General features: G+C 47.3%; 1 protein-coding gene across 1 annotated transcript in view; it reads right to left on the bottom strand.

Moving 5' to 3' along the window:
• The window catches only part of PRKAA2 (protein kinase AMP-activated catalytic subunit alpha 2), a 58,944-nt gene extending 45,826 nt beyond the window's left edge, over positions 1-13,118 (bottom strand). The window contains exon 1 of the mRNA XM_077450651.1: positions 12,915-13,118. Within this exon, the coding sequence (XP_077306777.1) occupies positions 12,915-13,008 (94 nt within the window). The 5' untranslated portion in view covers positions 13,009-13,118. The remainder of the gene's footprint in view (positions 1-12,914) is intronic.
• Positions 13,119-13,358: the final 240 nt, after the last annotated feature.

The following is a 13,358-nucleotide window of genomic DNA, read 5'->3' as shown; positions in this document are numbered from 1 at the left end:
GTCAGTCACCGCAGAGGAGGATGGTACACCAGGGGCCTCACCCTCCATCCTGTCCAGCCCTGACAAGTCATCCATTACCTCCTTCTCCATATTGTGCCAGGCTTCAGGACATCTGCTGTAGGGATGGCCAAGGCGCAGGCACAGGTTGCACCTGATCATATCGGTGCAGTCCTTGGCCATGTGACCCTGACCCCGACACACTGAACATATCAAGGCTGAACAGGAGGAGCTCAAATGCCCCTTTTCTCCACAGCGGTGACACAGCTTCGGCTGACCAGGGTAACAAATAGCCATCCTATCCCTCCCTATAAAAGCCGAGGAGGGCAGGTGACGGACAACATTCCTATCCCTGGCCAACCTGACTGTTACTGACCAACCCCCAGTCCAGATGTTACGCTCATCAAGGATTTTGCTGGGCTTAATCAAAACCTCCCCATAGTCCCGCAACCAAACCTCTAAATCCTGAGCAGGGACGCTCTCATTGGTCAGAATGATGGTGATTTTTTTAAATGTTGACCTCTGAGAGATTGCAACTGGGGCCAGACCTTCCCATTCAGGTCTTGACCTGCACCGAGCCTCATATCGCTCCCAGAACAGGTCAAGACCCTCTGGCCTGGTGAAGCCAACTGTATAATCCCTCGTCCCAGACACATGTATAAAGGCATACAGGTCATTTGCCCCAAAACCCATTTCTAAAATGAGATCCACCACCGCACGCCGCGCTGGAGGGACTGCACCACCTTCCCATTTCAGAATTACTACATTACGTTTGGGACCCCCAGCAGAAGCCAGAGACCCAAGACCAGATCCCGGGGTGCCCAAAGTGGTAGCCTGTAGGGGAAAACCCCGCTTGGGTGCGGAGCTACCAGGAGCAGAGAGTACCACCTGAGCAAATGTAGGTTTATCAGGGCCAAGGCTCCACACTGAAGTCACATTAGTCTGTAAATTATTAGCATCATCAACTGTCTGAACTGGATTAGCAGAATCCGCAGCAGGACGATTGTCCATCACACTGGTGCTGGGGTGATTGTTATCAGTCACAGAAACGTTCACTCTCCCATCAGCCACAGTCACTGCTGCAGTACCAGCTGTCTCCTGATGCTGCGCTGTAGAGTCCTCAGCAGCAGTGGGGCAAACAGCTTTGGATTCTGCTAAAGAAGGGTTAATGGGCTCTGCTGACACCTGTAGTTCATCCACAGAATTTACACTTTTTAAATGTAAGTTTTGCTGCATTGCAAAATCATCATCCGGCACAACAGGGCTGCACACAGGATTAGCAGTCTGACTGTCATTAGGCACATTGTCATTATCAGTGAAAGGCACAAACACAGTCTTGTCCACAACATGGGGCTTCGCTGGCTTTACCTTATCAGGTACATTATCTGTAATGTCCTCCTCATTAAACACCAACCGATCCCCCGCATAGGAGACTCCATTACCTGGGTGGCCCTCAGCATGCCTCCCGAGTCCTGGGAAGGCATGGGGCTGCTTACCTCTCCCTGGGGGGCCAGGGGGGCGGAATTGGGGGTCTCCTCCTCCACCTCCATCTTTGTCACCCTTCCAAACCTCCTGTCGTTACCAAACTTCTCCCTGAAGGGCCCCTCTCTACCTTCCATCATGGCCACAATGGTCTCTCGATGTTCCACACTGACTTTGGCCAATTGTCTCTCCGGATCCATGGATCCTCGCTTCTGGCTGTGTAAGCCCTCACGTTGCCTTCTCAGACGCTTCAGCTCCGCTCGTAGCTTGTACAGCTTATCCCTCTCCCGATTCAGGACCTTTATCCCGGCCACCACTCGCTCCCAAATGGCTTGCGAGCCTTCGTCCTCACCAGGGGCAGAGAGATCTGCTTGTCCACAGGAAGGCATGTCACCCGACGGCCCAGGAGATGGCTGAGAACTTCCAGCAGGAGAGGCCCTGCTGGCCTCCATGGCTTCCCCAGAAAGGGGCCAGGAGAGCTGGGAGAGATTTCCTCACCACTCCCCTCTCACACCGATCAGCTGGAGGAGCTGCAGATACACCTTCCTCCTGACACACCTGTGATGGGTGGGGCACTATTCCTCCCACTGACACCAATGATGGGGCACTATTCCTCCCACTGACACCAATGATGGGACACTATTCTTTCCACTGACACTAATGATGGGGCTATATTCTTCCCACTGACACCAATGATGGGGTACTATTCCTCCCACTGACACCAATGATGGGGCACTATTTCTCCCACTGACACCAATGATGGGGCACTATTCTACCCACTGACACCAATGATGGGGCACTATTCCTCCCACTGATACTAATGATGGGGCACTATTCCTCCCACTGATACTAATGATGGGGCACTATTCCTCCCACTGATACTAATGATGGGGCACTATTCCTCCCACTGATACTAATGATGGGGCACTATTCCTCCCACTGATACTAATGATGGGGCACTATTCTACCCACTGACACCAATGATGGGACACTATTTCTCCCACTGACCAGTCTGTTCCCCTAAAGTTTGAAAAACTGTCCCTTTCCTTGGAGACCCTTGACTTATCTATCTACCTGATGATGTGGCGCTGTCATTCGGAGTGGCGGTTCAGGAACATGGTGTCACTAATGTTTTGTAAATATGAAATAACACGGTCGGCAAGGTGTCAGTCTCCCAGCGGCTGCCAATTCCTCGAGACATTCCAAACATCATTAGCAGAGCCCTGAAGGAACCTTTTATAATTCCCAGAGCTGTAAAACGCACAGGTGGATGGGGCTGAGTGTCGCCGGGGGTGGGGAGCGGCAGACTGAACTCCACTGTGAACCCTGAGAGATCCGAATCAGGAGACGGTATTTTTCAAGAAACGTGCAAAACGAAGACCATTTACACAGCGTTCATATGAGGTTCACCTCTAATGAACAGCCAACCCCTGGCTCCCCGTATGAGGGCGGAGAAGAGTACCCGTCATTATTTTCTGAAATAAAAACAGAATTCTGTCTGTGATGTCACTTTCGATGATCTGGTTGGGTGTTCGGAGACTCTAAATAAATGATCCCTACCGTGGATCCTTCCTCTGACCCGTATATATCACTACAGGACACAGCGGTGACATAGGGAGGTTTTGCATTGCAGGATCTCTTCACAATGAACCCGAAGCTGCTTATATTTTGCCTTAGACCCTCCCTCCCCCCTCATCAATATGCTAAAGGATATTTTTCCAATAAATTTCTTCTATTTTCATTATATACCTTATTTTAGTCCCAATTATGTCATCACTGGATCTCTGTGCTTCTCTATACAGTGCAGGCAGATCATGGCAGTTGGGAGGGGCCAACAGGGTTCTGTACAGAGCTTCCTGGCAACATCACAGTACTCGGTGCTCCTGATGCAAGCAGTGGGCCGGCTTTTGGGAGGAGTTATGCAAATATCAAAATAACTTGACGGGTATTTGTCAGCCTGGAGAAGGTGTTCCTAGGCAGGCTGCATTTGCATAGATAAGGCCCACATGTGACGATGAGCCTCTATGACTGAGAGAACTGAAATCCAATGAATGAAAGAGGCGGGGCCAGGGACCCTCCAAGCCAGGCGAGGAAAGGGCTAGATGATGATAGACGTCCCCCAGCCAGGAAATGAGGGCGGGGCTCTACCTGACTCACTGAAGTTTCGAATGCAGATTGTGAGAAGCTCACAGTGTGCAATGAAAGCAGAGTAAGCCATTTTAGTCCTGGAGACTAAAGGGAAGGCCACAGGTCAGTATGAAGACTTCACGTGTCCTTCAATAAACGAGAAATACATTTTTGATTGTATAACAAAAAAAATTAAAAATGGAAAAAAACAGGGCAGGCTCGACGGACCGCTTGGTCATCTTCTATGTTTCGATCACCCAGCTTCCAGACAATGCGGAAGTCTATACACGCAGCCCATACACCTCTACACCGGCCTTCTCATATTCTACTGTATATGTTGTCCAAACCAGACACAGACGGTTCCACCGAGTCACATCTCATCACCAACCACCGGACTGGGAAACAACCGGACTGGGAAACCAGAATGACCGGTATGTGATATCTCACAGATCTGTGAACACACAACACATTGTAGAGATAAGCTTTATAATAAATAAAAACGAGAAGCTGTACTTTGGCAAAAGAAGTCAGATTTGGTCTGAAAATTCCTCTATCATCTGGTGGAGAACGCGGGCAGTAACCTTCTCCAACCACACAAAACCTACTAAAGACTTTTTTTTTTTTTATTCTGCATTCCATTGCTAAAATTCCATTACAGTTCAGTGATTACAGCGAACAGTTGCTGTGGACACAATGACACCCAGAAGGTTCTTATAGGGTCTCCTGGAAGATGAAGTCTCTAGCCAAATGTATATGCATAATGGAGCTTTTCATCCGTTTATAAACTATATTCTGAGTATGGCATTACATGGCACACCGACCTGCCTGTGGTAACTAATATTTGCTGTGTCTGATTAGCTCTTGGCACACACTGTATGTAGGTGGCCCTTTTCCTGTAGATGACCGTTTTTTCTTAGGTGGTCCTTTTCATGTAGGTGACCGTATTAACTTAGGTGTCCCTTTTCCTGGAGGTTGTCATTTTTACTTTGGTGTTCCTTTTCATGTCGGTGACCATATTTACTTAGGTGGCCCTTTTCATGTACTGTAGGTGACCATTTTTACCCAGGTGATCCTTTTCATGTAGGTGACCATTTTTACTTTGGTGGTCCTTGTCCTGTATATGACCATTTTTACTTAGGTGGCCCTTTTCATGTACTGTAGGTGACCATTTTTACTTTGGTGTTCCTTTTCATGTAGGTGACCGTATTTACTTAGGTGTCCCTTTTCCTGGATGTGGTCATTTTTTCTTTGGTGTTCCTTTTCATGTCGGTGACCATATTTACTTAGGTGGCCCATTTCATGTACTGTAGGTGACCATTTTTACTTTGGTGTTCCTTTTCATGTAGGTGACCATTTTTACTTTGGTGTTCCTTTTCATGTAGGTGGCCATTTTTACTTTGGTGTTCCTTTTCATGTAGATGACCATTTTTACTTAGGTAGTCTTTTTCATGTAGGTGGCCATTTTTACTCAGGTGATCCTTTTCATGTAGGTGGCCATTTTTACTTTGGTGGTCCTTGTCCTGTATATGACCATTTTTACTTAGGTGGCCCTTTTCATGTACTGTAGGTGACCATTTTTACTTTGGTGTTCCTTTTCATGTAGGTGACCGTATTTACTTAGGTGTCCCTTTTCCTGGATGTGGTCATTTTTTCTTTGGTGTTCCTTTTCATGTTGGTGACCATATTTACTTAGGTGGCCCATTTCATGTACTGTAGGTGACCATTTTTACTTTGGTGTTCCTTTTCATGTAGGTGACCATATTTACTTTGGTGTTCCTTTTCATGTAGGTGGCCATTTTTACTTTGGTGTTCCTTTTCATGTAGGTGACCATATTTACTTTGGTGTTCCTTTTCATGTAGGTGACCATTTTTACTTTGGTGTTCCTTTTCATGTAGGTGGCCATTTTTACTTTGGTGTTCCTTTTCATGTAGATGACCATTTTTACTTAGATAGTCTTTTTCATGTAGGTGGCCATTTTTACTTTGGTGGTCCTTGTCCTGTAGATTACCATTTTTACTTAGGTGGCCCTTTTCATGTACTCTAGGTGACCATTTTTACTTTGGTGTTTCTTTTCATATAGGTGACCGTATTTACTTAGGTGTCCCTTTTCCTGGAGGTGGTAATTTTTACTTTGGTGTTCCTTTTCATGTAGGTGACCATTTTTACTTAGGTGGTCTTTTTCATGTAGGTGGCCATTTTTACTTTGGTGGTCCTTGTCCTGTAGATGACCATTTTTACTTAGGTGGCCCCTTTCATGTACTTTAGGTGACCATTTTTACTTTAGTGTTCCTTTTCATGTAGGTGACTGTATTTACTTAGGTGTCCCTTTTCCTGGAGGTGGTAATTTTTACTTTGGTGTTCCTTTTCATGTCAGTGACCATATTTACTTAGGTGGCCCATTTCATGTACTGTAGATGACCATTTTTACTTTGGTGTTCCTTTTCATGTAGGTGACCATTTTTACTCAGGTGATCCTTTTCATGTAGATGACCATTTTTACTTAGGTGGCCTTTTTCATGTAGGTGGCCATTTTTACTTTGGTGGTCCCTGTCCTGTAGATGACCATTTTTACTTAGGTGGCCCTTTTCATGTACTGTAGGTGACCATTTTTACTTTGGTGTTCCTTTTCATGTAGGTGGCCATTTTTACTTTGGTGGTCCTTGTTCTGTAGATGACCATTTTTACTTCGGTGGTCCATTTCATGAAGGTGACCATTTTTTCCCTTTTTGTGTAGATAACCATTTTTACTTAGGTGGCCCTTTTCATGTAGGTGACCTTTTTTACTTAGGTGGCCCTTTTCATGTAGGTGACCTTTTTTACTTAGGTGGCCCTTTTCATGTGGGTGACCTTTTTCAAGTAGGTGGTCCTTTTCATGTAGGTGATCCTTTTTATGTAGGTTTGCCCTTTTCATTTCACCATTACTACATTGAATATATATTGTACAGCCAACAGCCTCGACGTCCTTGTGCCCAACCTGCAGAATGAAGGCCACATGTGGCCCTTTGGTACTTGTTGTGCAGCCTCAATCCAAATATACATTCCTTCATATACAAAGTTGAGTACAAAATTGTGGTGCAAACAAACCTGTCTGCGGGTCTCGAATATGTTTGTTTGATTTCTTTCCACAGTAGGTCTCAGCACACATGTACTGTAGGAGGCCCTTTGTATGTAGGTGGCTATTTTCATTAATGTGACGCTTTTCATGTAGGTGGCCATTTTCATGTAGGTGGTCCTTTTCATTTAGATGATCCTTTTCAATAATGTGACGCTTTTCGTGTAGGTGGCCATGTCCGTGTAGGTTTTCCTTTCCATTTAGATGACCCTTTTCATTAATTTGATGCTTTTCATGTAGGTGTTCATATTAAGGACCCTTTTTGTGTAGCAGGTAGCTCTTTTCACGTTGGTGATCCTTTTCTGATAGATGGCCCTTTTTGCAGTAGGTCCTTTTTATGTAGGTGACACTTTTTTCATGAAGGTGACACCTTTTTCGCGTAGGTGGCCCATTTTAAGTAGGTGGCCCTTTTCATGCAGGGGGCCCCGTTCAAGTAGAAGTTTTTGTGTACGTAACCCTTTTCATATAGGTGATCCTTTTCAGATAGGTGGCCCTTCTTGTCGGTGGCCCTTTTTGTGTAGGTGCCTCCTTTTCAAGTAGGTGACCCCTTTTCATGTAGGTGGACCTTTTTATGCAGGAGAAGCTGTTCATGTAGGGGACCCTCTGCTCATGTAGAGGACCCTTTTTGTGTAGGTAGCCCTTTTCATGTAGGTGACCCTTTTTCTGATAGGTGACCCTTTTTATGTAGATTGCCTCTTTAAATACAGGTGACCCTTGTCATGCAGGAGGCCTTTTTAATTCATATCCATCGTCCTTCTACAGGATGACATACTGTTACATTCAGTATACACTGTACAGACAACATCCTCTACATATTTGTGTCCAACCTGCAGCCTGAGGGCCACAGGTAGCCCTCTGATACTTGTGTGGCCCCTGGACCCCCAGCAGTCAGTAGTAGAAGCAGAGGGACTGCAATGGTAGAATTCTCTCGTAATGTGTTCCCTGTCTCTCTCTGTGTCCTGCAACAACCACAGCAGTCATTGACCATCTCCTTCTTCTGTAGTATCTCATGCAACATTATTTGTATCCCTAGGCACAGGAAGTGCTCTGCTACCTTTTAGGTGAAATTCCAGACAACAGATAACATTTTGGGGTTCCTTAGGTAAATAAAATTGACCTACCGCTCTTATGACCACTTCACACTTGTGCTGCTGTCCCTGGCGATGACACTACTGAGTTGTCTCCAGCAGTGGGATCACAAATGTTGCATGGCTCAGAGGAGCAAGTCAGTTGCCCATAGACCCCTCTTCCAAATTGATGTATTAGTAAGAGCAGAAAGTCAGCCCCCCACCCCCCCCCCCCATATTGATAAAGATAGCAAGTCAAGCAGACCCTCCTCCATATTGATAAGAGCAGCAAGACCATCAAACTCCACACTGATCAGAACAACAAGACTGTCGTCTGCCACATTCATAAAACAAGCAAGTCAGCCCCAACAACCCCTGCCCCCCTCCCAAAAAGATGCATCAACAAAAGTAACAAGTCATCATCTGACTCCATATAATAACGTACTGGTAAGAGTAGCAAGACAGCTACCCCCCTATTTTGTATAAGACCAACAAGACCATCTCCCCCACATTTATAAGACCAGCAAGGCATTTACCCCCCCCATATTGATAACACTGGCAAGACAGTCACCCCTCCCCATAATGATAAGACTGGCAAGACAGTCACCCTTCCCCATAATGATAAGACTGGCAAGACAGTTACCCCTCCCCATATTGATAATACTGGCAAGACAGTTACCCCTCCCCATAATGATAAGACTGGCAAGACAGTCACCCCTCCCCATATTGATAAGACTGGCATGACAGTCACCCCTCCCCATAATGATAAGACTGGTAAGACAGTCACCCCTCCCCATAATGATAAGACTGGCAAGACAGTCACCCCTCCCCATAATAATAAGACTGGCAAGACAGTCACCCCTCCCCATAATGATAAGACTGGCAAGACAGTCACCCCTCCCCATAATGATAAGACTGGCAAGACAGTCACCCCTCCCCATAATGATAAGACTGGCAAGACAGTTACCCCTCCCCTTATTGATAATACTGGCAAGACAGTTACCCCTCCCCATAATGATAAGACTGGCAAGACAGTCACCCCTTCCCATATTGATAAGACTGGCAAGACAGTCACCCCTCCCCATAATGATAAGACTGGCAAGACAGTCACCCCTCCCCATAATGATAAGACTGGCAAGACAGTCACCCCTCCCCATAATGATAAGACTGGCAAGACAGTCACCCCTCCCCATAATGATAAGACTGGCAAGACCGTCACCCCTCCCCATAATGATAAGACTGGCAAGACAGTCACCCCTCCCCATAATGATAAGACTGGCAAGACAGTCGCCCCTCCCCATAATGATAAGACTGGCAAGACAGTCACCCCTCCCCATATTGATAATACTGGCAAGACAGTTACCCCTCCCCATAATGATAAGACTGGCAAGACAGTCACCCCTCCCCATATTGATAAGACTGGCAAGACAGTCACCCCTCCCCATAATGATAAGACTGGCAAGACAGTCACCCCTCCCCATAATGATAAGACTGGCAAGACAGTTACCCCTCCCCATATTGATAATACTGGCAAGACAGTTACCCCTCCCCATAATGATAAGACTGGCAAGACAGTCACCCCTCCCCATATTGATAAGACTGGCAAGACAGTTACCCCTCCCCATATTGATAAGACTGGCAAGACAGTTACCCCTCCCCATATTGATAAGACTGGCAAGACAGTTACCCCTCCCCATAATGATAAGACTGGCAAGACAGTTACCCCTCCCCATAATGATAAGACTGGCAAGACAGTCACCCCCTTCACATTGATAAAACCAGAAAGACAGTCAACCCCCTATACCGATGTATCAGTAACAACCCCCTCCTTGACAGATTGATGGGTGTTATCTATCTATGTTATTTTAACAAATTTTGTAATAAATCATTTTTTATATTGTTTTGCGTCTCTTTCTGATACCGTTAAAGTCAGTGAATTGCCTCCTTTTTTTCAAAGATTGATGGGTATCAATAAGAGAAGCAAGTCAGCCCCCCCATCCTACATGATGATGAATAAGGAAGAGCAGGAAGTCATGCACCTCCCTATATGGATAAGAACAGTAGACAGTCACCCCCCATAATGAGACCAACAAGACAGTCAATCCCCATATGTATCGATCAGCAAGTCAGCACCAAGCCCCTCCCTGCCAGGAGCATTAATAAGAGTGGCAACTCAGCTTCCCATCCCTCATAATGATGTATTAAGAAGAGCAGCAAGCCATTCACCAACCTATGTTGATAAGATGTGCAAGACAGGCGCCTTCCAAATTGTTGAGACCGACAAGACACGCAACCTCATATTGATAAGACGTTGATGGCAGCCTATATACTGGAGTATCAGCAAGTCAACAACCAAAAACCCCTCCTTGACAGGCCAACAAGTGCATCAATAAAGAACAGCATGTCAGCCCCCCAATCCCTTATTATGATGAACTAGTCAAAGGCAGCAAGTCATTCACCCCCTTACATTGATAAAGTCTGAAAGACAGCCAGCCTCTGAGTTGATAAGACCAGCAAGACAGTCACCCCCAGATACTGATGTATTGATATATATCCCCGAATCTGGGGTCCATAGCCCCGAGTCTCTGCAGTGGTCCTCAAGGGGAGGGGATTGTGATTCTTTTTGATATTTTTAACATGGATTGATTATTATCTGTCTGTGTGTTCTAAACACCATCACATATATGCGCACTTTAGTTACTTGTATGCATCTATTTTGCACCAGTTGTATGTCAATATGTTATTTAGACTACTCTTTGTGTCAATATTTGTTTTCCTTTATGCACAGGTTTGCACTTGTGTTTTGATTCATTTACTGTTTATGAGTACATAGTCACCTTCATGGAATCATTCCCAGGTTTAATTTCTAGCGCTGCACATTCATTCACATTCACACTTTTCACAATCAGTCTTATTGTTGTGTTGGCAGCTCATTTTCTTTGGCGGCGCAATTGATTTATTCACCTATACTGACCTATCAGCAACTTGACGACAACTACCACTTCCTAGATGGTGCATCAGCAAGGGCAGCAAGTCGGCCCCCATCAGTCATAATAATGAATAAGTAGGAGCAGCAAGCCATACACCTCCCTTATATTGATGGGGTCTGCAAGACAGCCAACCTCCAAAAGGATAAGACCAGCAAGACAGTCACCCCCCGGATACCGATGTATCAGCAAGTGCAACATGTCAGCAAAAACATCCCCCTTCTAGACAGGTGCATCAGCAAGTCAGCCCCCATCCCTCATAATGATGTATCAGTAAGAGCATAGATACAGTAGTAAGGGCAGCAAGTCATTCTCCCCCTGCCAGCAACAACCCCCTTCTAGACAGGTGCATCAGCAAGTCAGCCCCCATCCAAGAACCGCAGGCCAGCCCCATCCCCCCCCCCAAATCATTAAAAAGACCGACAAGACAGACACCCACCCGAAAAGATGAGTCAGCAAGTCAGCCCCCCATATCTCTAATTCAAATATCTAAAAGGGGAAGCAAGTCATAATGATGTATCAGTAGTAGCAGCAGGTGGTCAGTCACCTCCCATAGCGATAAGACCAGCAAGACAGTCCCCCCAACCCAAGAGCAGCAAGTCAGTCCCCCCAACCCAAGAGCAGCAAGTCAGTCCCCCATTCTCAAATCAATATCTCACAAAGAGCAGCAAGTCAGACCCCCATCCCTCATGATGACATAACCAGCAAGACAGTCACCCCCTTCATAATGTGGTATCATCCATAAGAGCTGCAGGTCAGCCCCCCCCATAGAACAGCAAGACAGTCCCCCCAACCCAAGAGCTGCAAGTCAGCCCCCATTCTCAAATCAATATCTCACAAAGAGCAGCAAGTCAGACCCCCATCCCTCATAATGACATGACCAGCAAGACAGTCACCCCCTTCATAATAATGTCATCCATAAGAGCAGCAGGTCAGCCCCCCCCCTCCCCCCCGCCATAGAACAGCAAGACAGTCACCCCTTCATAATGTGGTGTCATCCATAAGAGCTGCAGGTCAGCCCCCCCCTATAGAACAGCAAGACAGTCACCCCCCCCATATTGATGTGTCAGCAAGAGCAGCCCCCATCCCTCATAATCGTATATCAGAGGGAGCAGCAGGTCATGCACCCCCCATTATGATGTGTTAATAAGGGCAGCAGATCACCCCCCCCCCATATTGATAAGACCAGCAAGACAGTCCTCCCCCCATACTGATGTGTCAGCAAGAGCAGCAGGTCAGCCCCCCCCCCTATAGAACAGCAAGACAGTCACCCCCCTCCCATATTGATGTGTCAGCAAGAGTAAGCATGTCAGCCCCCCCATTTCTCAAATTGATATATCAGTACGAGCAAGCCATGCACCCCCTTACTGATAACCCCAGAAAGACAGTCACCCCCCCCCCCCCAAATTGATGTGTCATCAAGAGCAGCAAGTCAGCCCCCCCATTTCTCAAATTGATATATTAGTAATAGCAACAAGTCATGCACCCCCATATTCATAAGACCAGTAAGACAGTCACCCCCCCCCCCCCCCATAATAATGATGTGTCATCAAGAGCAGCAAGTCAGCCCCCATCCCTCGTAATCGTATATCAGAGGAAGCAGCAGGACATGCGCCCCCCATTATGATGTGTTAGTAAGGGCAGCAGGTCACCCCCCCATATTGATAAGACCAGCAAGACACCCCCCCCCCATATTGATAAGACCAGCAAGACACCCCCCCCCCCATATTGATAAGACCAGCAAGACACCCCCCCCCCCATATTGATGTGTCAGCAAGAGCAGCAGGTGAGCCCCCCTCCCATCTCTCAGACTGATATAGCAAGTCAGCCCACACCCTTCCCCCCTCTATTAATAAATGGATAACTCAATAATCCCCCATAATAATATCAGTCAGCCCCCCTCCCCCTCTGTAATGGTATCACCCCTCCCCTGCTGGACTCCCCAGGCGGCGGACCGGTAGAAGTACACGGGGGGGGGGGGGGGCACTGTGTTGCCGTGTAACGTTACAATGTATCTTTTCCCAGTGCTATTCACAGAGGCCGCTGCGCTCGTCCTAGAGGGCGCCCCCGTGCTGACCGCTCCGCGCTACGCCAAGTGCGTATCCCCGGCTCCCCTCTCCCCCGCTCCGCATATACTCAGCTTTTCACTTTGCCGAAGGTGCCGACCCCCAGGGTGTCCCCCAGGACGTAGTGTCCGATCTTCACCCGGCCATCGTGCTTCTGCTTTTCAGCCATCTTTGCATCCTTCTCCTCGTACCCACAATGCAGCTGGGAGGAGAGGGAATGCCCGGCTGGCTCCTCACAACTGGCATTTGTCAAACGTCACCCAGAGCTGACCTGACAGGCTGAGCAGCTGCTGGGGGCCCTTAAAGGGCCAGGAGGGGGGAGGTGTCCTATTTCTGAGCAGGGTGGGAGGAGGGGTGCCATGGCACCTGCCTGACAGAGAGACGATGATGGGATGGGGGGAGTGGGGACCACTTCCAGAGTCACACACCGGGTGGGGGTGATAGTTCAGATGGAGGGGGGCAACTTCCAGGGTCACACCACATGGGGGTGATAATTCAGATGGGGAGGAGACCACTTCC

Source organism: Lithobates pipiens, unplaced genomic scaffold (assembly GCF_037356315.1).
Source record: "Lithobates pipiens isolate NorthernLeopardFrog02 unplaced genomic scaffold, aLitPip1_a1.2 Scaffold_23, whole genome shotgun sequence".
NCBI classification, from domain to species: domain Eukaryota; kingdom Metazoa; phylum Chordata; class Amphibia; order Anura; family Ranidae; genus Lithobates; species Lithobates pipiens.
Note: the sequence above shows the minus strand (reverse complement) of the source record. Positions and strands in the feature narration are given on the sequence as shown.